This window comes from Canis aureus, chromosome 8, assembly GCF_053574225.1.
Source record: "Canis aureus isolate CA01 chromosome 8, VMU_Caureus_v.1.0, whole genome shotgun sequence".
NCBI lineage: Eukaryota > Metazoa > Chordata > Mammalia > Carnivora > Canidae > Canis > Canis aureus.
This window is the reverse complement of record NC_135618.1, coordinates 670,063-694,031: the sequence shown is the minus strand read 5'-3', so window position 1 is coordinate 694,031 and position 23,969 is coordinate 670,063. Positions and strand designations below refer to the sequence as shown.

Here is a 23,969-nt window from a genome sequence, read left to right as displayed (position 1 = left end):
GGTATGATGCTCATCCTCCGTGACTCCCCACTGGCCCGTGCTGCCGTCCGTCGACACGCACAGAGCTCCCGGCCGTAAACCATGAACCGACCCCACTCAGGCGGACGGCCCACAGGCAGTTTAAATGTTAGGTCGCTGGGGGAGTCCCTGAGGTGGCCAAAGGCGGGGCGTGGAGGTACCAGGCCGTGCTAATGCCCAGCTCCGCTGCGGGATGGCTCCACAGGGACACCACGGGCCTTGGGGGGCGGAGGGCCGGCCGGTGCCCCCTCTGGAGCCTCTGCCCCTTCCGCTGGCCGGTCGCGGGGCCGTGCCCTCCCTGGAAGGCAGGCCGGGCCCAACTGTGGGGGAGCCTCAGTGCCCGTCAGGGATGATGGGTGAGACGCTGTGGTCCGCGTATACCCTGGGATGTTCCTCAGCCGTTGGAAGCGACAAATACCCACCATGTGCTTCGACGTGGAGGGACCTGGAGGGGGTCATGCTGAGTGACGTAAGTCAATCGGAGAAGGACAGTCATCATATGGTGTCACTCATACGGGGAATATAAGACGTAGTGAGAGGGGGTAAAGGGGAAAGGAGAGAAAATGAGTGAAAATATCAGACAGGGAGACAGCACATGGGAGACCCCTAACTCTGGGACATGAGCAAAGGGCCATGGAAGGGGAGGGAGGCGGGGGGAGGGGGTGACTGCGTGACGGGCACCGAGGGGGGCACTTGGCAGGATGAGCACTGGGTGAGATGCTGTATGTTGGCAAATTGAACTCCAATTAAAAAAAATGAAAAAAAGAAAAAAGAAAAAGGCGGGCTGGGAAAGTAGCTCCTGTTTTCTAACTTGGGGGCGCTCGGGTCAGTGGTTCTGTGGAGGAGCCTTGGGGTGGCCCGTCCTAGCCGCCTCTTACGTCTGCGGTGGATGGTGAGTGTCCCAGGAAACCCCGAGGTCATCAGCTGGTGCACTGGGCACCGCGTCTGGTCCAGGGGCTCCAGGCCGCACCCCGGCTGTGCTGGCAAAGCTCCGGGGGTCAGCGGCCGCCAAGGCGGGGTGCCCTCTAGGCTGCGCACAGCACACACGCCGGACAGACGGACGCCGAGGGCAAAGCGGGCCGGTAGGTGCCCAGCAGGGCGTGCAAAGGGCGCATCCGAGGGACACGCAGCCGGTGGGGTGCCCGGAGCAGGTGCAGGTGCAGGTGTGACCCCGACCTGCACACGTCCCCACCTCAGGTCTCCGGGAACCCGGCTGAACAGTCGCTGGCCTCCTGTGGTCCTCACAGAGTCACAGCCCCCGCGATGCCAGCGCAGTGCCCACCTCCGGGGGGATGGAGTGGGCGTGCAAGGCCGCGTGAGCCGGTGAACGGGGCCGCAGCCTCCTTCTCCCCAGCCCACCCGCCCGCCGTCTCCTCGGGAGGGATTGAGGTCTCTGGAGGACAGCCAAGGGGCCGCCACGGGAGCGGCACAGCCCGGGCTGAAAGCCGCTCCTGTTCCCGCCTGGGCCGGGGCGGGGAGGCCGAGCTGCCGTCGGGGGGGCGGGGGGCCCGGGGCGCATAAAGGCCGCTGTCAGGCCTCGCTGCCTCCGTCCGCTCGTGCTACCTCGACCGTCTGTCCTGCCCTGGGAGACAATGTCCATCCAGTGAGTATGCCCGGGGCCGTTTCCAAGTGCCCGCGGGGGCCGACGTGAGCGGCGGCTTCGGGGGGCCCCGGGGGGGCGACGGCCTGCTCACGGCCTCGGGCCTCGGAGGGGACACTCTCCTCCTGTTCATGGATTGAAGCAAATACCCAGAACTGGGGGCGACGTTGCCGCGGGATTTTTGTCAACCGGCCTCGGCAGCGGCAGAGGCCCGGGAACTAAGCCCGGGGGGTGGGGGGAGTGAGCTTAGGGGCCCGCCTGCCCCTTGTGCGGTGTGGCACCGGGTGGAGGAGTCTGCGCAGGGTCCCCTCCCAGTCACAAAGTGGGCCTGGAGTGACGAGGCGGGGGACAAAGGCAGGACCCCGGTCCCCCGGTCAGAGACTGTACTGTGGCCCCTGCGGCTGGGGAAGAGCCGAGCAAAGGTGGGGAGCGGGGCACCAGCTGGAGAGGGGAGCGGGGCCGAGGGCCCGGCTTGGGCGCCTCAGCAGTGGGGATGCAGCTGGTCCCAGGGATGCGGCTGGTCCCGGGGATGCAGCTGGTCCCAGGGATGCGGCTGGTCCCGGGGATGCGGCTGGTCCCAGGGATGTGGCTGGTCCCAGGGATGCGGCTGGTCCCGGGGATGCGGCTGGTCCCAGGGATGTGGCTGGTCCCAGGGATGCGGCTGGTCCCGGGGATGCGGCTGGTCCCGGGGATGTGGCTGGTCCCGGGGATGCAGCTGGTCCCAAGGATGCGGCTGGTCCCGGGGATGCGGCTGGTCCCGGGGATGCGGCTGGTCCCGGGGATGCAGCTGGTCCCAGGGATGCGGCTGGTCCCGGGGATGCAGCTGGTCCCAAGGATGCGGCTGGTCCCGGGGATGCAGCTGGTCCCGGGGATGTGGCTGGTCCCGGGGATGCAGCTGGTCCCAAGGATGCGGCTGGTCCCGGGGATGCGGCTGGTCCCGGGGATGCAGCTGGTCCCAGGGATGTGGCTGGTCCCGAGGATGTGGCTGGTCCCAGGGATGTGGCTTGTCCCGAGGATGTGGCTTGTCCTGGGGACACAGGCCACAGCAGAGGCCGAGGGGAGGCTGCATCCCCGACATGGGCACAGCGCCCAGGACAGCCCTGCCCCGCAGCCGCAGCTGCTGGCCCCACACCAGCACCCACCCCGAGGCTGCCCCAGGCCCCCCAGCCCGGCCGGTGCCCGGCGGCGTCCTGGGGGCCGACGTGGGCTTCTCCCCGCCCTCGCCACCTTCTCAGAGTGGAGCATCCCGCCGGCGGTTACAAGAAGCTGTTTGAAACCGTGGAAGAGCTGTCGTCGCCGCTCACCGCCCACGTGACAGGTGGGTCTCACCCGGCCGGAGCCACCTGCGCCTTTGGGGGGAGGCCCCTCCCTGTGACTCCTGGGCCCCGGCACCTGCGGGCGGGGGGATCCATCCCAGGGGCTACACGGAGGGCGGCTGTGCCAGGAACCCAGCTCCCACCATTCGCTTTGCCTCCCTAGTGTAGACACATGCTGTGTGGCCGCGATGCCCGGGTTCGAGCCCGGTGCCTGATGTGGGCCTGGCACAGGGACACGTCCTGGGAGCGTCTGTCCATCAGGGTCGGGACAAGTGGGCACCCAGGACACGTGTCCAGGGAGGTCAGGGTACTGGGTGCGGGGCCGCGCCGCCTGTGGGCCCCCCTAGCCACGCGGGGCAGGGCTCACAGCAGCCGCAGCGTCCCGCTCGTGGGAACCCCTCATGGGACTTGACGGTGCCGACCTTCAGTTCCCTCACCTCGTGGGGACGTCGTGCAGGTCGCATAGGATGACCCGGGCTTCACCTGGGGCCGCTCTGCAGTCAGCAAGCGCCGGCCACGCGCTCGTGTCACCAAGGACCCCGTGACCCACCCGGCACACGCGGCGTGGGCTCGCAGGTCCCTTCCCCCCGGGCCCTCTCCCCTAAAGTAATGGGGGAGCCAGTGCTCCCTGTCGGCCCACGTGACGGTGACAGCGGGCCCGCAGGCCAGCGATGTGCCGTGGGCTCGGCCTCACCTTCTCCAGGTCTCACCCGACCTAGAGGTTCCTATGGAGCCGCCGCCGAACCCGAACTGTAGGAGGTGATCCATGTGTTTAAAAAAAAAAATTGGTAAGGACCAAGCAGACACGGCGCCCTTCGGAGGCTCGGAGGGCACGAACCTCACCGCTTAGGCCGACCTTTGTGCGGGGCCCCGGCCAGCGCCCTCGCCCGGCGGGAGCCGCTCCCTCGAGGATGGAGGATGGAGGATCGAGGAACGGAGCTCGGTGCGAGGACGCCAGCACCCCTCTCGTCCCATTCGAGTGGTCTCTGCTACGGGAGCATCTTCCCCGAGCGCCCCGTCCCCGCTCCCAGTGCACCCCTCCCGCCCCTCGCTCCATCCAGCTCGATCAAGAGATTTGCGATTCCTCTTAAAAGCGAGATGGCAAAAGAGGCAAACGTGTTGGCATCGGGGACAATCTGTTAGGAGCAGGAACCCGTTTGCCCCGCGATGCTTTTCCTCAGCTCCTTCCAACCTCGCGCCCAGGGTCAGGCACCCCGGGGTGCCCCCCACCGCGTGGTCTCCCAGCGAGGGGGGTCGTATCCGCGGGCACCCAGTGAGGGCTGGCGGCGCAGGCCGCCAACGAGAGCCATCGCCGGCCCCACCGAGGCGCGGGGCTGAGCGGCCACCGCCACCGCTGCCCCCGAGCAGCGCCCAGCCCAGCGACGGGCCGGCCGAGCGGCGACGCTCCAGGTGTCCCCTTGGTCGCAGGCAGGATCCCGCTCTGGCTCACGGGCAGTCTCCTCCGATGCGGACCGGGGCTCTTCGAGGTTGGATCTGAACCATTTTACCACCTGTTTGACGGACAAGCCCTTCTGCACAAGTTCGACTTTAAAGAAGGACACGTCACCTATCACAGAAGGTAAAGAGTCCCAGCTCCTCCTCCTGCCGGGCTGGGACCTGGCTCGGCTCCTCCTTCCACGCCCTTCTCAACTCCTCGACCCCAAAAGCTGACTTAGGATTCGCTTCCTGCCAGAACCCACCGGCCCAGTCCATGGTCCCAGGTCCCCGGGAGCTGCGCCACCGCACAGGTGAAACCAAGAATAGGGCCTTCGGCTCCAACACGCCCGGCCTCAAAGTCTGTACCTACCAGACACCACTTGCCTAGATGGGCAAACTTTGCCAAGATGTTACTCTCTAATTCTCGTTTTTATCACCTATAAAATTCTTTTTTAAAAAGATTTATTTATTAATTTATTCATGAGAGACACAGAGAGAGGCAGAGACCCAGGCAGAGGGAGAAGCAGGGTCCCTGGGTCCCTGCGGGGAGCCCGATGCGGGACTCGATCCCAGGACCCCAGGGTCACGCCCTGGGCCGAAGGTAGATGCTCAACCACTGAGCCCCCCCGGGGCATCCCATTGTCATCTATAAAATTCTACTTTAGGGCTCATTACGAGGATTAAATGAGGTACCTGGGAAGCATTAGTAATAATAAGTGCTTATTATTACAGTGACTATTATTAGACCATTGGTTCTCTTGACTCCTTTTTTCTTTCTTTCTTTCTTTCTTTCTTTCTTTCTTTCTTTCTTTCTCTCTCTCTTTCTTTTCTTTCTTTCTCTCTCTCTTTCTTTCTTTCCTTTCTTTCTTTCTCTTTCTTTCTTTCTTTCTTTCTTTCTTTCTTTCTTTCTTTCTTTCTTTCTTTCTTTCTTTCTTCTTTCCTTTTTTTTAATAATCCAAAAGGTCCCTGGGAAGGAGGGAGGAGTGGCACAAAGGGGAAAGGACCAAATTACGTCATAATGAACAAGAAAGAGAAGTTCTCTAAGTACAGGAGGTTGTTGCTAAAAGGCTCCAAGGCCCAGGCCATCGCTCCGAGCGCCCATTACCACCACCACGAATAGTTTGTCTTATGCTTTAATAATCAGACCTGGGTGATGCTTTGTTGATCACCGCAGGGGTTAGGAACTCCAAGGAGACACCCAAAGGGAGAGCGGGTGGAGGCCTGAGGCCGTCAGGATAACTCAGACTGTAACACAAGAGACATAGATCCGGTCAAACAAAAATTTAGCCAAGAAGTCAGACAAAGGGGATCCCTGGGGGGCTCAGCGGTTTAGCACTGCCTTTGGCCCAGGGCGTGACTCCGGGGTCCCGGGATCGAGTCCCACGTCGGGCTCCCGGCACGGAGCCTGCTTCTCCCTCCTCCTGTGTCTCTGCCTCTCTCTCTCTCTCTCTCTCTCTCTATCATAAATAAATAAGTAAATAAATCTTTAAATTAAAAAAAAAAAAGTCAGACAAAGCTTTCGCATGTTGCCCAAACACCTTGGCACTTTTTCCCTTTTGTGACTTTTGTTTCTTCATCTGTGAAATTTTAAATCTCATTATATGGATTGAGGAAGTGCAAAATCAGATTTTAACTGGCTTCCCACCTGAGAAATCCTAGGAGACATATGGGATAAGGTTGAGGAGTTCTGATGGGGCAAGATACCGGAGTCGAGAATACATATTTTTTTTCTTTATTTTTAATTTTTATTTTTTGAAAACTGGTTCTTTAAAAATAAAACTGAAAAACTGCAAGCAAGAGCAATCAGAAAAGAGAAATGTCACAAATTATCAAAATGAGGAGTTGAAAATAGTACATCATTACAGAACAAACAGTTGTTAAAATGATGAGGACTTTTAAAAATGATGCTGCAATAAAGAGATAGTAACAGAAAAAAATACTCAAGTGTTCATTACATAGTAGAAATAATACATAATCTCATAAAGTAATAATCATTTGATGAAAAAGATATAAAGCTACGAAAACTTTAGGGACTGCTCCCAAATATTTCAAAATTCCTAAATCATTATTTTGCATTACATAATTAATGTTAAACTAGCCAAGTTAGGGGCACCCGTGTTACTTGGTCAGTTCAGCGTCTGCCTCCGGCTCAGGTCATGACCCCAGGGTCCTAGGATAGAGCCCTGCTCAGCAGGGAGACTGCGTCCCTCCCCACCGCCCCCTGCCTACCACTCTGCCCACTTGTCAAATAAGTAAATAAAATATTTTTTTAAAAAAAATAAAAAGACAGGGATCCCTGGGTGGCGCAGCGGTTTGGCGCCTGCCTTTGGCCCAGGGCGCGATCCTGGAGACCCGGGATCGAATCCCACGTCGGGCTCCCAGTGCATGGAGCCTGCTTCTCCCTCTGCCTGTGTCTCTGCCTCTCTCTCTCTCTCTGTGACTATCATAAATAAATAAAAATTAAAAAAAAATAAAAAAAAAAAAAGACAAAACTAGCAAAATTAAACTTTCAAAATGAGGAAAAAACAGGAGTGACATAAAGGAGGTTGAAAGGACTATAATTCGGCACACCAGCTTTTGTATCTCTCGCTTCCGTGTGAGGTTGACGGGTTAGAGGCCGCAGGAAGGGTCCACGGAGACCGTGTGTGACCCACCGTGGAGGCTGCGTGGTGCGAGGCGGAGAAGCTCTAACCCAGCTCCCTCCCATGTGCCCATCACTTGACTTCTCCGCTCGGACACGGCAAGTCCAAGCCAGGAGCCTCCAGTTCCTCATCTGCCACTGTGAAGTTTATCTTATAATTTATCTTATAATTTATCTTATAGTTATCTTATAATATATCTTATAATTTAAGTCTTCATACATTTAAGCTCATAGCACACGGCCTCCTTCTCTCTTAGTCACCCTGAGAAAGTGGCCAGACCACACCCTTCATTCTTCCTGGTGTCATTTATGATCCCGACGTCGTGAGGACACACAGGAGGACCATTCTCGGCTCCGTGTGGGCCACACGGGTTGCCCCTGCCCATGACCCTTTCCCATGTCTCCGTGTCCTTCAGGTTCATCCGCACCGATGCTTACGTCCGGGCAATGACCGAGAAAAGGATCGTCATAACGGAATTTGGCACCTGTGCGTTCCCAGATCCCTGCAAGAATATATTTTCCAGGTTATTGAAACTTGACTGCATGTTATTGAATCAAGACATTTTACATTAGCCCTTTTCTTTCACAGCTTGAAGGTTACTGGACTGAAAAACTCCGTTTGCTTCTGTAGGTTTTTTTCTTACTTCCGAGGAGTGGAGGTCACTGACAATGCCCTTGTTAACGTCTACCCAGTAGGGGAAGATTACTACGCCTGCACGGAGACCAACTTCATTACAAAGATTAATCCTGAGACCCTGGAGACAATTAAGCAGGTAGGACGAAATGCTCAGGCAACGTTGCTCAAGAATTTAGAATTTGCAGTTTAGATTTAACTGCAATTTTGGGGAAAGCTCATGAGGGCCAGATAGATTGTCTCGCTGCCTCGCTTTGTCATCAACTACTAGCCATGTGACACGAGGCACTGTTTATATCTACAAAATTTTAAATATTTATTTAATATTATATTAATATATTATATTATTAATATATTGTTGATATATTATATATTAATATATTAATGTATATTATATATATTATATTAATATAATATTATATGGGTTGGAGGAAAACCTTATAAGATGCCTAACATGTTCATTCATTTATTTGTGACACAAATATTTATGGAGTCCCTTCCATGCATCAGAACTTCTAGTAAAGGCAAAGGAAACATCAATAGGTAAGACAACACGGATAGGTCAAAAATTGGGAAGCTGTTTAGCTAATGGGAAGCTACTGAAACTTTTTACTCAGAGAAATGGTATAAGCAGAGCTCTGCTTTAGGATATTTGATCCGGAAGCCAAGCATAAGCCGTAGGGGAGGACGAAAGAGATAAGGGATAGTTGGAGACAGGTGAGGTGGAATTTAAGGCCAGAACTAGAAATTCAGTGTAGTAGAAACAGAAAGGAAAATAGTCCCAACCCTGGGTCTCAGGGTCACTAATCTGTAATTCTCAGCAGACTATTTATTAAGGCTTAACATATCTTCTCAATAGCTCTTTCTTGTTTTTAATGTGCGTTTGTGACCATATAAGCGTATATGTGAGCTCACGTGAAGACCTGAAGCTGAATCCCAAACCACTCATTCAACTCTGATAAGTGAGTCTGTCCTCCCATTGCTATGGTCATATGACTGCACCTGTAAGGCTCAGGCACAGCTCCAAAATAGCCTTTATTCGGGGGCCAAGTCGCATCGTGAGCATCACCGCGCCTTGACGTCATATAAAAATATGCTCGGAAAAATTAGAGATTTTTTTTTTGAGATTTTTAAAAATTACCATTACTAAAATAGGCTCCTAATCAGTGCCTTTGCCCCCAGCCTGATTCTCTTAAACACAACTTCTCTGATTCGGGAGAAGCAACTTTTCTAAAAGATGAGTGTGAATGTGTTACTCTACCCGAGGCTCCCACGGTTCCCAAGGTAAAGTCCACCCCGGGCTCTGCTGGCTGGCGGGTCCTTGCTTCTCTTCTCCGCCACACTTTTCACAGCAGCCACGTTCAATGACTAGTCATCTCCAGCCAGCACCTGCTACTTCACAATTCAATGCTTGTGCATTAGGGATCCCGCTCCTGGAACACCTGTCATCCTCTCCACCTGGCTAATCTCTGCTCGTCTCTCACGCATCCGTTGGGCACTGCCCTTGAGAGCCCGGCCTAATCTCCCAGTGTGGGTTAGATGACCCTTCTCTACAGACACCCTTTGCCTTTGCCAGCAATGCAGCATGTTATACACCAGCTTACTGGCCTAACAGTGCTCTCAGATAGAACTTTCTACCACTGAGGACTTGGAAAGTGGCTAATGTGATGGAGGAACTGAATTTAAAGTGTTGTCTAATCATAACCAATCCACCTCAGATTACGTATGGCTACCACACTGGACAGCACCAGTCTAGACTGCAGGGTTTTTTTAAAAAAGATTTTATTTATTTATTCATGAGAGACACAGAGAGAGAGGCAGAGACACAGGCAGAGGGAGAAGCAGCCTCCATGCAGGGAGCCTGACGTGGGACTGGATCCTGGGACTCCAGGATCACACCCTGGGCCAAAGGTAGATGCTTAACCGCTGAGCCACCCAGGGATCCCCATAGACTGCAGTTCTCGAAAGCGAAGGCCGTCCCTCTTCTCCTAGACCCTAACACAGCGATAACAGAAACTCAAAGAGCACTTGAGAATGAATGAATGAATGAATGAATGAATGTCTTGCCTATTGCTTAAGTAAGAATGCTAAAAACTTTCCTTTAAAACAAACTCTCTCTATAACATAGAAAGAATTTTGTTTAAATAAATACACACCTCATCAATTATCCATTCAATAAATCTGTACTGAGCAGGTCACAGGAGAGATTCTCGCACTGATGTTGGCAGCGTGTGGCTCTGTAGCCTTGAAGAAGTCACGTGACCTCTCTCGGACCTCAGCTTCTCTTTCTGTAAACAGATTTATGCTAGATTTGTGATTTTGAATTTCTTATGAGACTCTAAATTGAATTAAAGCGCTAAATCTTCTCTCCACAAACATTTGCGTGTAATTCCAGGAGATTCATGGTTCTCCTGAAGTGTATTTAGGTTGACTCTATACTAAGTCGAATCCTGGGGTTTCTTTCGGTTCCAGACTTCTACTCTGTGCAAGCCGCTGGATTTGGTGTCTAGGGACTACTCTACAAAATTGCCATTTTTGTAAAAATAAAAATTATTGTACATCTCAGCAACTTCACACAACTCATCTAGTACAATAAGGGGGATGGAAAGAAATCCGAGGATTCAAATGATCAGTTTGAGGACAACCCACATGTGCAGAAGGAAAGTAACTAAGCAGAGCTGTGTATGACGATCTCCACGATTTCCGAGGTGCGGGGCTTCAGCACGAGGGTCAGAGGGAGCTCTGCACCGAAGATAGGAATTCAGGCACCCTTGAACGAGGGTAAAGACCAGAAAGATGGAAGGAAAGGGAAAATGCTCTTTGGGTGAGGGTGCAAGCCGTGTTCGGTGAGACCTGGGGACGAAGGGGTAGCAGAGTCTTCCTCCTTCCGTGGATGACACCTCCTCTCCTCCCGCAGGTTGATCTCTGCAACTACGTCTCTGTCAATGGAGCCACCGCTCACCCCCACATTGAAAATGATGGGACTGTTTACAACATTGGTAATTGCTTTGGGAAAAATTTTTCGATTGCCTACAATATTGTAAAGATCCCTCCACTCCAAGCAGGTCAGTTTACCAAGTTGACTCGTCTTAGATCGAGTATCGATACTGTGAGAGAATTCCTGGAAACGCGGGGGTTCCTGGAAATGTCAGGAGGGCACTATCCACGCGCAGTTAAATGCCTCTCAGATTGCCCCTGCCCCAGCCCACCAGGGACCAGCGCGCAGGAGCACCCGAGCACAAAGTGACAGCTTGAAAATACAGAGAGCAAGGGGCCAAGTCGTATTCCACAGCGTTTCGAGAACGTACTGCATAGGACTACTTGCTCGTGCAAGGGTCAGACTCAAATTCAGGAAGTGGCTATTGAGGGCCGACTCCTCCGTATGCCAGGCAGAAGTAAATTTCTAAACAAACGTGTCAGTGTGCAGAGTAGCACACGCACAGGTATGAGAGGGTGCTAAGTGGTTTGCGTGTGTGTGATTCCCAAAGACACAAACAAATCTGTGAACTCATATTAGAAAGGAGAGAACTCTTTAGAATTCTCCATTCATCCTCCGTTCATTGCCAGAAGATTTGATAACCATCTTGGTAACAGAATTATTTCTGTGTGTGTGTGTGTGTGTATAATTATATATATCAGAATTATATGAATTATATATAACAGAATTATTTGTGTATATATATAATTATATATATCAGAATTATTTGAATACATATTATATATAACAGAATTATTTGTGTATATATAATTATATATATCAGAATTATTTGTATATTATATATAATAACAGAATTATTTGTGTGTATATATAATATATATATCAGAATTATTTGAATATATATTATATAATAACGGAATTAGTTGTGTATATATAATTATATATATCAGAATTATTTGAATACATATTATATATAATAACAGAATTATTTGTGTATATATAATTATATATATCAGAATTATTTGTATATTATATATAACAGAATTATTTTTGTATATATATAATTATATATTAGAATTATTTGAATATATATTATATATAATAACAGAATTATTTGTGTATATATAAATATATATATTAGATTTGAATATATATTATATATAATAACAGAATTATTTGTGTATATATATAATTATATATATCAGAATTATTTGAATATATATTATATATAATAATAACAGAATTATTTGTGTATATATAAATATATATATTAGAATTATTTGAATATATATTATATATAATAACAGAATTATTTGTGTATATATATAATTATATATCAGAATTATTTGAATACATATTATATATAATAACAGAATTATTTGTGTATATATAATTAATCAGAATAATATATATTATATATAATAACAGATTTATTTGAAAATATATGTGTGTGTGTGTATATATATACACACACACACACACACACACACACACACACACACACACACGTGGATCTCTGTTTCGTGTTACATAGCATGGTTGTCAAGGTGTAGTCCCTGCACCAGCAGCAGCATCACTTGGGAAGCTGCTGGAAATCCAGAGCCCCACCTGTGGTTGCCGAAAGGAGGAATTCTGGGTGTGGGCCTGCAGTTAGTATTTTAAGAAGCTCTTCACGTGATTCTGATGCGCGCTAAGGTTGGAAGGCCACTGACATAGTAGTCAACAAACTTTAATGTGCTTAAGAATTACTCGGGACGCCTGGGTGGCTCAGCAGTTGAGCGTCTGCCTTGGGTTCAGGGCCTGATCCAAATTTCAGGGATCGAGTCCCATGTCGGGACTGCATGGAGCCTGCTTCTCCCTCTGCTTATGTCTCTGCCTCTCTCTGTGTCTCTCATGAATAAATAAAATATTTTTTTAAAAAAGAATGTACGGAACGGAGGACACAAACCCATGTACAGCATACTTCACAGGCAACTTGAGAGATCACGAAAGGCATTTTGACCCCACTAAAGTCTTGCCTTACTCACCGGCAGCACCTACCACTTCCAACTGTGAGATGCGACCCCACTGTCCTCTGCCCATCACGACACGGTTTTGAGCACACTTTTCCAAACCTGCTGCTGTTTGGATTTTCCTGGGTGACCGCAGCTTCCCGGGAAGTTTCCCTAAGAAATGCCAATGATGGAGAAAATGAAAAGAAGCCCTAAAAAAACAAATAGCCCCAAGATCTGCAAATGTTTTTCTTTACTTGCATAAGCTGTTCTAAATGCTTTGTATTAAAAGAGAGAAAAAAAAAAGAGGCTTTTCCGAAGCCTTTTAAAACCGCTTTATTTCAGACAAGGAAGATCCAATAACCAAGTCCGAGGTCGTCGTACAATTCCCCTGCAGCGACCGATTCAAGCCATCGTACGTCCATAGGTAACTTGAAGGCCCTGCTGTGAATCTTCAGGAAAACTCAAGTTTAAAGATCTGCTTTGCCTACCTTTGATACCAATCCCGATCACGACATTTTCTTGCAGAAACCTAGATTTAAATGTAATTAATTTCACGTGGGCACCGTTGATTCCTACCCACCGTGCACAGATTTCTTTGTGGTTTGAGAATCAGCCCCTCCCGTTCACAAGTCTACTTGTGTCTCTAAACAGTTTTGGTTTGACTCCCAACTATATTGTTTTTGTGGAGACGCCAGTCAAAATTAACCTGCTCAAGTTCCTTTCTTCGTGGAGTCTTTGGGGAGCCAACTACATGGATTGTTTTGAGTCCAATGAAACCATGGGGGTAAGTCGGGCATTTACTTGTCACGCTTATGATTCTGAAGAAGGTGTTTCATAGTGTGCACTGTTTTCCCTTATAAATGCATCAAAACCTTTTCCTCACTTTTTTTTTTTCCTCATTTTTCAAGGTTTGGCTTCACATCGCTGACAAAAAAAGAAAAAAGTATCTCAATAATAAGTACAGGACCTCTTCCTTTAATCTCTTCCATCATATCAATACTTACGAAGACAATGAGTTTCTGATTGTGGATCTCTGCTGCTGGAAAGGGTAAGAGAGGACATTGGATAATGTCACATCTCCGGTCGTGCCTAGAAATTAGGGCCCCTTTTTCGGAGATGCTGCTCTCAGTATTTAATCCGAATTACATCTAAAAAAAAAAAAAAAAAAAAAAAAAAAAAAAAAAAAAACTCAGAAAGCCAGAAGTGTGCTTTGGTCGCAGAGTATCATTGAAAGAGCAGTCGGGAGGGTAGGAGGTAACCAGAAGCGCTCACAAAGTGAACGTGGAAACCATGGTTAATGATTGAAAATTGATCGGGTCTGTGAACCCGACCTGGAAATCAGGTGCTGTATGACCTGATAAGCGAATGTGACCTTAACTTCACTGCACCTAGACAAGATCCCTTGGGGCGCTTGACGTCTGCTCACTCTGGGTTTGGGAGAAAGAGGCGCGCTTGCTTTCCCGTGAAGACCAAGTCACCAGTGGCCCCTAGTGATGTAGATGAAAGGATAAAGGGACACAGGACAGAGGTCTCCAAGGCTGCTGTCGCTTGAGCATCTCCGCGAGGCGGCGTCCTTTGCTTGCCTAGGTTCTCGTGCCGCTTGGAGAGGCGTCCTGAGCCGAGTCTGGCTTGGGGGGTGAAGAGCAGACTCGACAGGATGAGCACTGGGTGTTATTCTGTATGTTGGCAAATGGAACACCAATAAAAAATACATTTATCATTAAATAAATAAATAAATAAATAAAGTAAACCCTTAAAAAACAAAAAGAGCAGACGGGCTGGGCCCTGGGTGCTGCAGTGGGTGGGGGTCCGCCTCCTGGCTGCAGCCCAGCTTCTGCTCTCGAGGCCGCTGACCTCCCATCCCTCTGCCGCTGCCCACGCCCCTTGGCTCACTCCTGCCCTCGCTTGCTCACTCGCTCGACAATAAGCAAATCAATCAAAAAAATAAAGTAAAATAAAAATAAAAATGAGCAAATCAATACACCACACACACACACACACACACACACACACACACCCCAGAGCAAGCAGGCACCCGTTCTTTTAAAAGACACGGATCATCCGAGATTATTTGCTATTGTCTGTGCTCACGTCTGGCTTTTTATTTTTGCAGATTTGAATTCGTCTACAATTACTTGTATTTAGCCAATTTACGTGAGAACTGGGAAGAGGTGAAAAAAAATGCCAGAAAGGCTCCGCAGCCTGAAGTTAGGAGATACGTGCTTCCTCTGAATATCGACAAGGTAAGGGCCTCTCCACGGTCTCAGACCCATCGGGCGCCTGCGCTCCCCGGGCCGCCCGCCTGCCTTCTGCGCATACGTACGACCTTGCCATTTCGGAGCTGGAAGGAACTTTAAAAACACGCTCGTTCAACTCCCCTCCCCGAACGACGAGGACCCTGGGGCTGGGAGGGCGACGCGACTTAGCCAGAGCCGGCTGCAGCTGCGCCACAACGGAAACCCGGGTTTTAATGGTGAATCTGCGGTTCTCTCATTTGCAACGTCCTTGCAAAGCGTATTTCCCCAGTGAGTAGCGCAGGCCACGGATTCCTAGGACCCTCGGCAGGGATACACGTGATTTAATTTAAAGAACTTGAAATTCCAAAGAAACGAAGCGTTAAAAAGTAGCCCCCGCAGGGAAGTCAGGCCATTATTGTGGTTTTGACAAAACTCCTAGAAGTATCGGTGGAGGACGCGCATCCTCAATGGCCTTCGGCCGTCACCGTCTAGTCCTACTTTCTCTCCCTGTATTCAGTGGCCGTGTCTCTAGACTCTTGGATTAGCATCAAGAGGTCTCAGAGTGGTAGAAGGCCAGGCACCACCAAGGCAGGCGTGATTCTCACGAGAGGTACGTGAGCGCTCCCTGCCATCCGTGGGCGTACAACACGCACAAAGCGGGTGAGGCAGGTGCACGGAGGGTAAGTGTCCCCGAGGCCACACAGGGGTGGTGGAGAAGCAGCCCAGTTTAGGGGGAGATCGCTGGGCTCCCAGGCAAGCTGGTGAGGTCTCCGCAGGGTCGCGGGGGGGGGTGAACGTGGAGGTGGCGCCTGGGTAAGCAGGTAGATGAGCTTCCAGGCAGCCCGGGGAAGCAGGTAGATGAGCTTCCAGACGGCCCGGGGGAGCAGGTAGATGAGCTTCCAGGTGCCCAGAGGAAGCAGGTAGATGAGCTTCCAGGCGGCCCGAGGAAGCAGGTAGATGAGCTTCCAGGTGCCCAGAGGAAGCAGGTAGATGAGCTTCCAGGTGCCCAGAGGAAGCAGGTAGATGAGCTTCCAGGCGGCCCGGGAAAGCAGGTAGATGAGCTTCCAGGTGCCCAGGGGAAGCAGGTAGATGAGCTTCCAGGTGGCCTGGGGAAGCAGGTAGATGAGCTTCCAGGTGCCCAGGGGAAGCAGGTAGATGAGCTGCCAGGCGACCTGGGGAAGCAGGTAGATGAGCTGCCAGGCAGCCAGGGGAAGCAGGTAGATGAGCTTCCAGGTGGCCCGGGGAAGCAGGTAGATGAGCTTCCAGGTGGCCCAGGGAAGTAGGTAAATGAGCTTCCAGGAGGCCCAGGAGCTGTCACAGGAGCAAGAGCTAATGGAGAAAGGCGAGGTCGTTGGTGGGGCTGGCACTGCAGCAGCATAGACGGCATGAGGGCGGCTGAGGCGCGGGGGGGTGGGGAGGGCTGAGGTGCCACCGGGTACGCGGCCGCCACCGGCTGAGGCCCACATGACGCCCGACGGTCGAGTCCAGTGAGGCCAGTCGTGGCGGTCAAGTCACAGCGCTCCTTAAATTAAGGACATGAAATCATTTAACTCGAATATCCCTCACCCCGCTCTCTCCGCGTCCGGCAAGAAGGAAAGGGACGGATGCTCGTAAATGTGCAGTGGTCGCTGCCCGAGGAAGACCCGCCCGGGGACGCGTGGAGAACTTCGGTGTCTCGTGTCCCCGAGGCCCTGCTCGCCTCCTCCCGGCGTCGGGGGCTCCACCCCAGCAGGTGCTGGTGGTCCCAGTGGGGCCGTGCGGAGAGCAGCGCGGAGTGCGGGACCGTGAGGACGGGGACGGTGAGGGTGAAGGGGTGGACCTTTTTATTTTTTAGGATTTTATTTATTTATTCATGAGAGGCACAGAGAGAGAGGCAGAGGCACAGGCAGGGGGAGAAGCAGGCCCCATGCAGGGAGCCCGACTCGGGACTCGATCCCGGGACCCCGGGGTCATGCCCTGAGCACCCCGGTGTCCCCGTGAGGTTGACTTCAAGTCAGACGGAGCCGGGCCTGCGGTTCCGCTCCGCCCCGTGCTAACTGGGTGATCTCACCTTAAGTTTCCTCTTATCTATTAAGAGCAACATTAACCTCCTTAAACTTCCTTCTCTTTGCATCCGTCCTCCGGGCCTGCTGCGGCCGCTCCGGGAGTGGACAGACGTCAGTCATTAGAGCCCTGGACACAGGGTAATCCTTAAAGTCAGCGTCAAAACAGGGTCACTAGGGGGCCCTGGCGGTGAAGGCCCCGTGAGGCCCACCCGTGGAAGGGGCGACGTCGAGATGAGGCTCAAGAAGGGGAGCAGAGCCCGAGGGGGCCGCAGGGCAAACAGGGCTCCGGGACGGTTAGGGCCGCACAGCCGCCCCTTCCTGAAGAGGCCGAGCGCCCGGACATGCGGGAGGAGAAAAGATGGGCAGCCCCAGCAGTGTGGGGCGTGTCACGTACAGAAAGAGCCGGGGGGGGGGGGAGCAGGGGGGACGGGGGGGGGCAGAGGGAGGGGGGGCAGAGAGGCCTCGCGGAGCTAAGAGGGGACGAGCCGCAGATGGCAGGTGCCACTTGCCAGCAGGTGCATGGGGACGAGGACTGAACCCTCCCCCCCCCGCCCCCGCCAGATCTGGGGCCCAGGGCCGAGGGGGAGGGCGACGAAGTGGGGATTCCAGGCGCCAAGGGGGAGTGACTGGCAGGCGGTGAGCAGCGCCGGGGGGTCCACAGCTGGGGAGCGTGGCAGTGCGGGAGCGGCCCGCGGTGGTGGGAGGGGTCGGGCTGGAGGGCACAGGGCGCAGGGCCACCTGGCTGCTAGTTGGGACCGGCGGCGCCTGTCAGATGTGGCTTGTGTCGTTCTGCACGGACGGCCATGCCCTCACCTGGTCAAGAGCCAGAGTGACGGGGAAAGGCAGGGACCCGAGGTGTCAGCCCCCCGGCCGTGTGAACCCCATTCACCCCCCCTCACCGCCCGGGCGGGACTGCTCAGGCCTTCCTGCGTCTCAGGTGTGTCTGTGCAAACAGGAGGACACCACCTACGTCGCGTCGCTGTCACCGGCCGCTCTCACACCCAGGGCCCGGTCGGCCGTGCGCCTGCCTTGCTCAGTCCTCAGCCCCGCGCAGTAGCCTCTGGTCCCCGCGGGCAGGTGCAGCCCCTGGTCCCCGCGGGCAGGTGCTCCCGTGGCCGGCCCGTGGGACGAGTGTCGTGGTGCCCGGGCCGGGCCCAGAGGGCGAGGTCCTCAGAGGTGGAGTGACAGGCTGAGGCACTCGTGTGTCTGCTGGAGAAGCGGACGCGGGAGGGGACAACGCGGGGCTGGTCTGCAGGGGAAGCCGGGGCCACACCGCGCGTGTCCTGCCCAGAAATTCCAACTGGGAACGGGAATGAAGTGACACGGGGAACTTCAGCTCACACGTGCGTAAATGGCTCGTGTGACACAGGCACGTGATGCGTCCCCCCCCCAGTGCCACAGGGCACCTCGAGGCCCCGTGTCACCAAGTCTCGCAGCGTCCCCTTCGTCCCACTTGCTCTTGGCCCAGCCCCGTCCTGCGAATCCTCAGCTGCCTCCTCGGGATTCACGGTCCCCCCCAGGAGGCTCCGCTCTGTCCTCTTCTCAGAGGTTCCTGTCGCCAGGCTTTAGCTTATTCTTTATTTTATTTTTTCACCTTTTTTTTCTTTGAACCAAACCCCAGCTCTCCCGAGGACGTGGGGGCTCCCGGCCACTCACCCAGCCTGGGGCCAGCCGACCTGGGGTTGCCTCTGTGCTCTCCTGCTCCGGGCCTCCGCGACCGGCCGGCCTTCCCTCTGTCCATCCTTCCCTCTGTCCGTCCTTCCCTCCAATCGTCCTTCCTTCTGTCCATCCTCCCCTCCATCCTTCCCTCCATCCGTCCTTCCCTCCGTCCATCCTTCCATCCAACCTTCCTTCCATCCATCCTTCCCTCCATCTGTCCTTCCCTCCGTCCATCCTTCCATCCGTCCTTCCTTCCCTCCGTCTGTCCTTCCCTCCATCCGCTCCTCGGATGCAGCCTCGTGGCACACACGTGTGCTCCCCCGCGTGACCGCGGTCCCTGAACCACCACCCGGCCCCCCTCAACCGCCCCCCCCCGTGTCCTGGTCACTCTGCCCACCCATCCCGGGCGACGCTTCCCACAACCCGGCCTCTCAGGGCCTTGACCTCATCCCCTGACCTCATCTCCGTTCCGCGCTGGCCACTCCCTCCCCCTGGACCCTTGACCCGCACGGCCCGTGACTGTGGCTCTTCCCTCGGCTCCGTTCCCCGCGGGGCACCCTCGGGTCCCCCCGTCCCCAGATCACTGGCCCTGCTGCGCCTCCCACCAGAACCCTCCGGCCCCGCGACCTTCCCAACACGGCCCAGTCCCCTGAGGACTTACTTTTCCTCACCATTTCACTGAAGTCGCACCGTCAACAGCTGTGATCCTAGTCCCCGTGTCCCCCGGCTCGTCCTGGCCGTTGGCCGCCCCTGCCGCCCCGCAGGCCCTCCCTTGTTGGGCTCAGCTCCCGCCTCCGTCCGCCTGTGCCTCTCGGGGTGCAGCTAAGGGCCGAACACAGCCTGTGAACTGGCCCATCTCGGAGCCCGTGAGCACCGGCCCACGGCCACATTCCCGACCTCATCACGCTCCCACTTTGCTAGTTGAGAGCTTCTTGGCCTCCTGGCCTCGACCTTCCAACACCTCCCGCCTCCACGCTGTACCCGGCTGATGCCTCTGCTGCCCACTCCATGGAAACAACCGAAAGAAATCCTAAACCCGTCAGGTGTCTGCCGCCGACTCCAGCCCCCACCCCCAGCATCTGTACTCGGCGTGAATCATCTGTCGTCGCCCAGAACTGGTCCTCCCCAGTCTCCTCCCGTCCCCCCCGCCCCGACACCAGGCGGGCAATGCTCCCCGTTCTCCGTTATCACTACCTCCCCTCCCTTCCGTGGGCTCCTTCGCATCCTGCTATTACTTTGCCCCCTTACACAATCCTTCTCTTGACTCTTCCTGCCCCCCGGGCTACCCGCACTCCTCTTACGCACCCCCAGAGGGGAGGGCGCCAGCGCTCAGCCCTCCGTCCTACCTTCTGTCCCTACGTTCATGCCCTGGGTCAACACTCACGCTTCAAAGCCACCTACGTCTGCATTTTCAATGTGCCTTGCAACGTTGGCTCGTGTATGGCCCTGCCAGCTCCATGTCTCCCTCTGGGTGTCCAGCAGACCTCTCAGGCTTAATGCGATGAAATCTAAATTTCTCCTCTTCCTCTGCCAAAAAAAAAAAAAAAAAAAAAATCACGCCCACCTGCAGTCGTCCCCATCTTTGTAGCAACAGCTCCAACCCTTCATTGTTCAGGCCAAACACCTCGGAGTCATCCTTGACTCCCGTCTTGGTTTCACGCCTCCTCCTGACCACCTACTGAAATTATAACTCACCAACCCTTCAAACCGTTGATCCTCCTAACTCTGCTGTATTTTTTCTTCCCATACACTTTGTTAATTGATATTTATTGTTGATGCTCCCAGACTAGAATGCAAGCTTCATGAGTACGGGGCCTCTGTTCTCTGAATTATCCCAAGTGTCTAACATAGAGTCTAGTACAAAGCATCTACTCAAGAATTTGATGCCGGTGTTAACAAATGTGCTCTTCGAAAGAGCTCATGGTACCCATTCCTTTCATAAATCATCTGAAAACCACCAGGCAGGGTAAGGGAGTGACAAGAGACCTTCGGCAACATCTGACTCAGTAGTTCTCCTTTGTATTTTTTTTTCTTCTCGACAACACAACTGTATGATTTCTTTCAAGCAAGATCAGAATCTATCCGAACTCTAAAGGAGATAAACCCTGTAAATGAACCCCTCGAGCTTGAAGCCTTCCGTTGTTCCACACAAGCCCCTCCTCAGAGCCCTACGTTTTCTTGAGGGCAATCTCGTTGTCCCCATGTGAGGGCCTAGAGGTTACGGGACAGCCGGTGACAGGGGCTCAGGAGGCTTTCCCGCGCTAGCTGCTGGGCTTGCCTTCCTATAGCTTTCGTCGGAAGGACGTAAGAAGGCACGGACGCGGGAGACAACACTCAGAGAGACTTTCCCCTCCTTCTCACTGAGCTTTCTGTCCTCCTTTCTCCCTAGGCCGACACAGGCAAGAACCTAGTCACCCTCCCCAACACGACGGCCACTGCAACTCTGCGCAGCGACGAGACCATCTGGCTGGAACCTGAGGTTCTCTTCTCAGGGCCTCGTCAAGGTGAGGTGATGTGAGAAAGGGAGAGTGAAAGGGAATAGAAGGGAAGGGAGAAGAAATGTGGGGGAAATATCGGAAAGGGAGACAGAACATGAAGACTCCTAACTCTGGGACACGAACTAGGGGTGGTGGAAGGGGAGGAGGGCGGGGGGTGGGGGTGACTGGGTGGCGGGCACTGAGGGGGGCACTTGGCGGGATGAGCACTGGGTGTTATTCTGTATGTTGGCAAATTGAACACCAATAAAAAATAAATTTATTATTAAAAAAAAAAAAACTGTCCCTCCCCGTCCAGAGACTGACTGGGTTTTCCTAAGCACATCCTCTATTTTGTAGCCTTTGAGTTTCCTCAAATCAACTATCAGAAGTATGGCGGGAAGCCTTACACGTACGCGTATGGACTTGGCTTGAATCACTTCGTTCCGGACAGGGTAACCGCTCCGTCTTACCTAATGCTAGAAAAGTAGTTTGAGGGATCCCTGGGTGGCGCAGTGGTTTGGCGCCTGCCTTTGGCCCAGGGCGCGATCCTGGAGACCCGGGATCGAATCCCACGTCGGGCTCCCGGTGCATGGAGCCTGCTTCTCCCTCTGCCTGTGTCTCTGCCTCTCTCTCTCTCTCTGTGACTATCATAAATAAATGAAAATTTTTAAAAAAAAATTAAAAAAAAAAAAGAGAAAAGTAGTTTGAGTCACACCCTGGTCAAGTAAAGCACATGGACGGATTAACTGGTTGATTGTTCCTTCTCACAAGCAGCTCTGCAAGCTGAACGTCAAGACTAAAGAAACGTGGGTATGGCAAGAGCCCGACTCATACCCATCAGAACCCATCTTTGTTTCTCACCCAGATGCCTTGGAAGAAGATGATGGTAATGAAAGCAATGGATGTGTCTGAACCCTTTCTTTTCCTTGGAGTTCTCTATGTTAGTGTGTTAGAGGAGGAGTCACAGCGATAACCCCCTGCTGTTCTGATATGAGCCTTAACGTAATGCAGCACGGAAGAACTTAAACTTATTTGAAAAGAGGTGTCCTCTTATGGCCAATCTCATTGATTACTCATGGAAAAATGTTAAAGCACCATCTGGTGTCCTGATGGAACATCCATGTTGCTCTAGAAGGAGGGATGGATGAAGAAAGAACAGCATGAGTTGTAGGGTTTTGCCTTTTCTGACCTAGGTAAATTTCTGGAAAAGAACAGAGTTCTCAGGAGAGAAATGGGGTATTGCAACAGATCAAAGAAAATGAGAATGAGGCTGGGTGACCCGGCCTTGGGCTGCTGCTTTCAGCAAGCTGGACCTCCCACCTGTACCACAGCAGCTCAATTACAAAGCATCAGTCTTTGTTGACTATTGAGTAGCTGGGGCACGAAGGTAGATTATATCCTCTGGGATTAAAATATGGAACACCACCGAGGAGTGAGTAAAATAAAGTATTATGGAGCCATTTCATGCTACATGATTTTACATAGACAGCCCATCCAGACAAAACTGCAAAGGTTTGCTCCCATTTTGTTGGAAGGAAGTAGGCTTCTAGCTAGGTCCTGGAGAGTATAGGATTCATCTACTTTACTGCTTTCAAGGTCTTTTAATATGTATTTTTCATTTGAGTGTCACAATACTTTTTTTTTTTTTTTGGCAGTAAGCTATGTTAAATCTTATGTTACAGATAAGAGCACAGACCCACCCATCAATAAGAATTTAATGAACATCTACTATGTCCTAGTGATTATAATAGGTTATTGGGATACAACAGTGGATAAGTCAGATATGGTCACTCCCTTCCTGGAGTTTATAGTCTAGGGAATATAAAGAGTTTGAAAGACCCCCTCAGGTGGTCACACGGCCAGATGGTGGAAAACCCAGAACAAGATATTAAATCATACGGTTTTCTTCATTTGTCAATGTAATATCTCCTATATTATTTCAGTGACATTTAATCTATGGTTCTGGGATTTTTTCAAATTTTAATTTAACATTGCTTTACTTTTGATTAACAGGTGTAGTTCTGAGTGTGGTGGTGAGCCCTGGGGCAGGACAAAAGCCTGCTTATCTTCTGATTCTGAATGCCAAGGATTTGAGTGAAGTTGCCAGGGCTGAAGTGGAGATTAACATCCCTGTCACCTTTCATGGACTGTTCAAAAAATCCTAAGTACATTCTAGCAAATTATATTTCTATTGACAAAGTCAAGAAAAAGTGAGGTCTGCAATCAAATTCTGTTCAATTTTAGCCTGCTGTATTACATGGTTTTAACTTGCAGATGCACACGATTTTGCAATATTTTACAGAAAGCACAGAGGGTAGCAAGCAATTCCTTCTAAAAAAAATGAGATTTAGATAATCATAATTTCTTTGTGATACAGGCAGACCATAACTAAAAACTCTTTTATATATTTAGCAATCTAATAGACAATGAATGTAGATTTATTAAACTTTCTTGTTCCTATTATGAAAGTGTATTTTAGGTGCCCATCTTCTCCAATTATTTTTTAACATTTAAAAGCCAAAGTTCTCTACACCTGATTGGTATGTGGCTTTGCTGAGGCAAGGCGGTACCATGCAAAAAGGCTAAATTACTAAATGTCAGACCAAACTTTTTCACAAACCAGGGACTATCATCTAAGAGTAATCCCAGTAATTAGTATATGTATATGTATGTGTATATATACCTAAGTGTATGTATATGTATATATATACACTCCTATTATTGTTACAAGATTCTCAAGCTTTATGACCTTCAACACTTCCATTTAATATAGGCAATTACTGATTATTTCTGATTTTACAATAAGAAAGCCTCTCTCTCTAATCAACTGACAACTTAATCTCTGTGATGTTATTTGATTAGAGCTATCTATTAAAAGCTTACATAACATCAAAGCAATTACACAGAGTAATGACTAATTTTTGAAATAACTTACACATAAAAAAATAACTTACACATAATTTGTACTTAAAA

At 51.6% G+C, this 23,969-nt stretch overlaps 1 protein-coding gene and 1 long non-coding RNA gene across 3 annotated transcripts; one reads left to right on the top strand and one right to left on the bottom strand.

The window, feature by feature from the left end:
* Positions 1-1,610: 1,610 nt before the first annotated feature.
* On the top strand, positions 1,611-23,636 carry RPE65 (retinoid isomerohydrolase RPE65). Of its 2 annotated transcripts, XM_077904986.1 has the most exons (14): positions 1,611-1,621; positions 2,854-2,936; positions 4,363-4,513; positions 7,429-7,536; positions 7,644-7,785; positions 10,564-10,711; positions 12,921-13,002; positions 13,230-13,362; positions 13,487-13,626; positions 14,692-14,821; positions 20,909-21,023; positions 21,354-21,448; positions 21,771-21,882; positions 23,010-23,636. In XM_077904986.1, exons 1-14 carry the CDS (start codon positions 1,611-1,613, stop codon positions 23,159-23,161), a joined length of 1,602 nt encoding a protein of 533 aa, XP_077761112.1. In that variant the 3' UTR covers positions 23,162-23,636. The 2 variants fall into 2 exon arrangements, with proteins under 2 accessions (XP_077761112.1, XP_077761113.1); XM_077904987.1 differs by lacking the exon at positions 7,429-7,536.
* LOC144318248 (uncharacterized) lies at positions 6,652-12,751 on the bottom strand. The gene is made up of 3 exons (XR_013384048.1): positions 12,612-12,751; positions 9,803-9,934; positions 6,652-7,515 (listed from the first exon to the last, which is right to left on the bottom strand). It is a non-coding gene; the product is annotated as an uncharacterized LOC144318248 (long non-coding RNA).
* Positions 23,637-23,969: the final 333 nt, after the last annotated feature.

Bases quoted from the DNA above. Each gene is read 5' to 3' on its own strand.
- RPE65 (XM_077904986.1), top strand. The intron at 2,937-4,362 runs GTGGGTCTCACC...CCTTGGTCGCAG, and splicing joins GCTCACCGCCCACGTGACAG to GCAGGATCCCGCTCTGGCTC. The intron at 21,883-23,009 runs GTAATGAAAGCA...TTTGATTAACAG, and splicing joins TGCCTTGGAAGAAGATGATG to GTGTAGTTCTGAGTGTGGTG.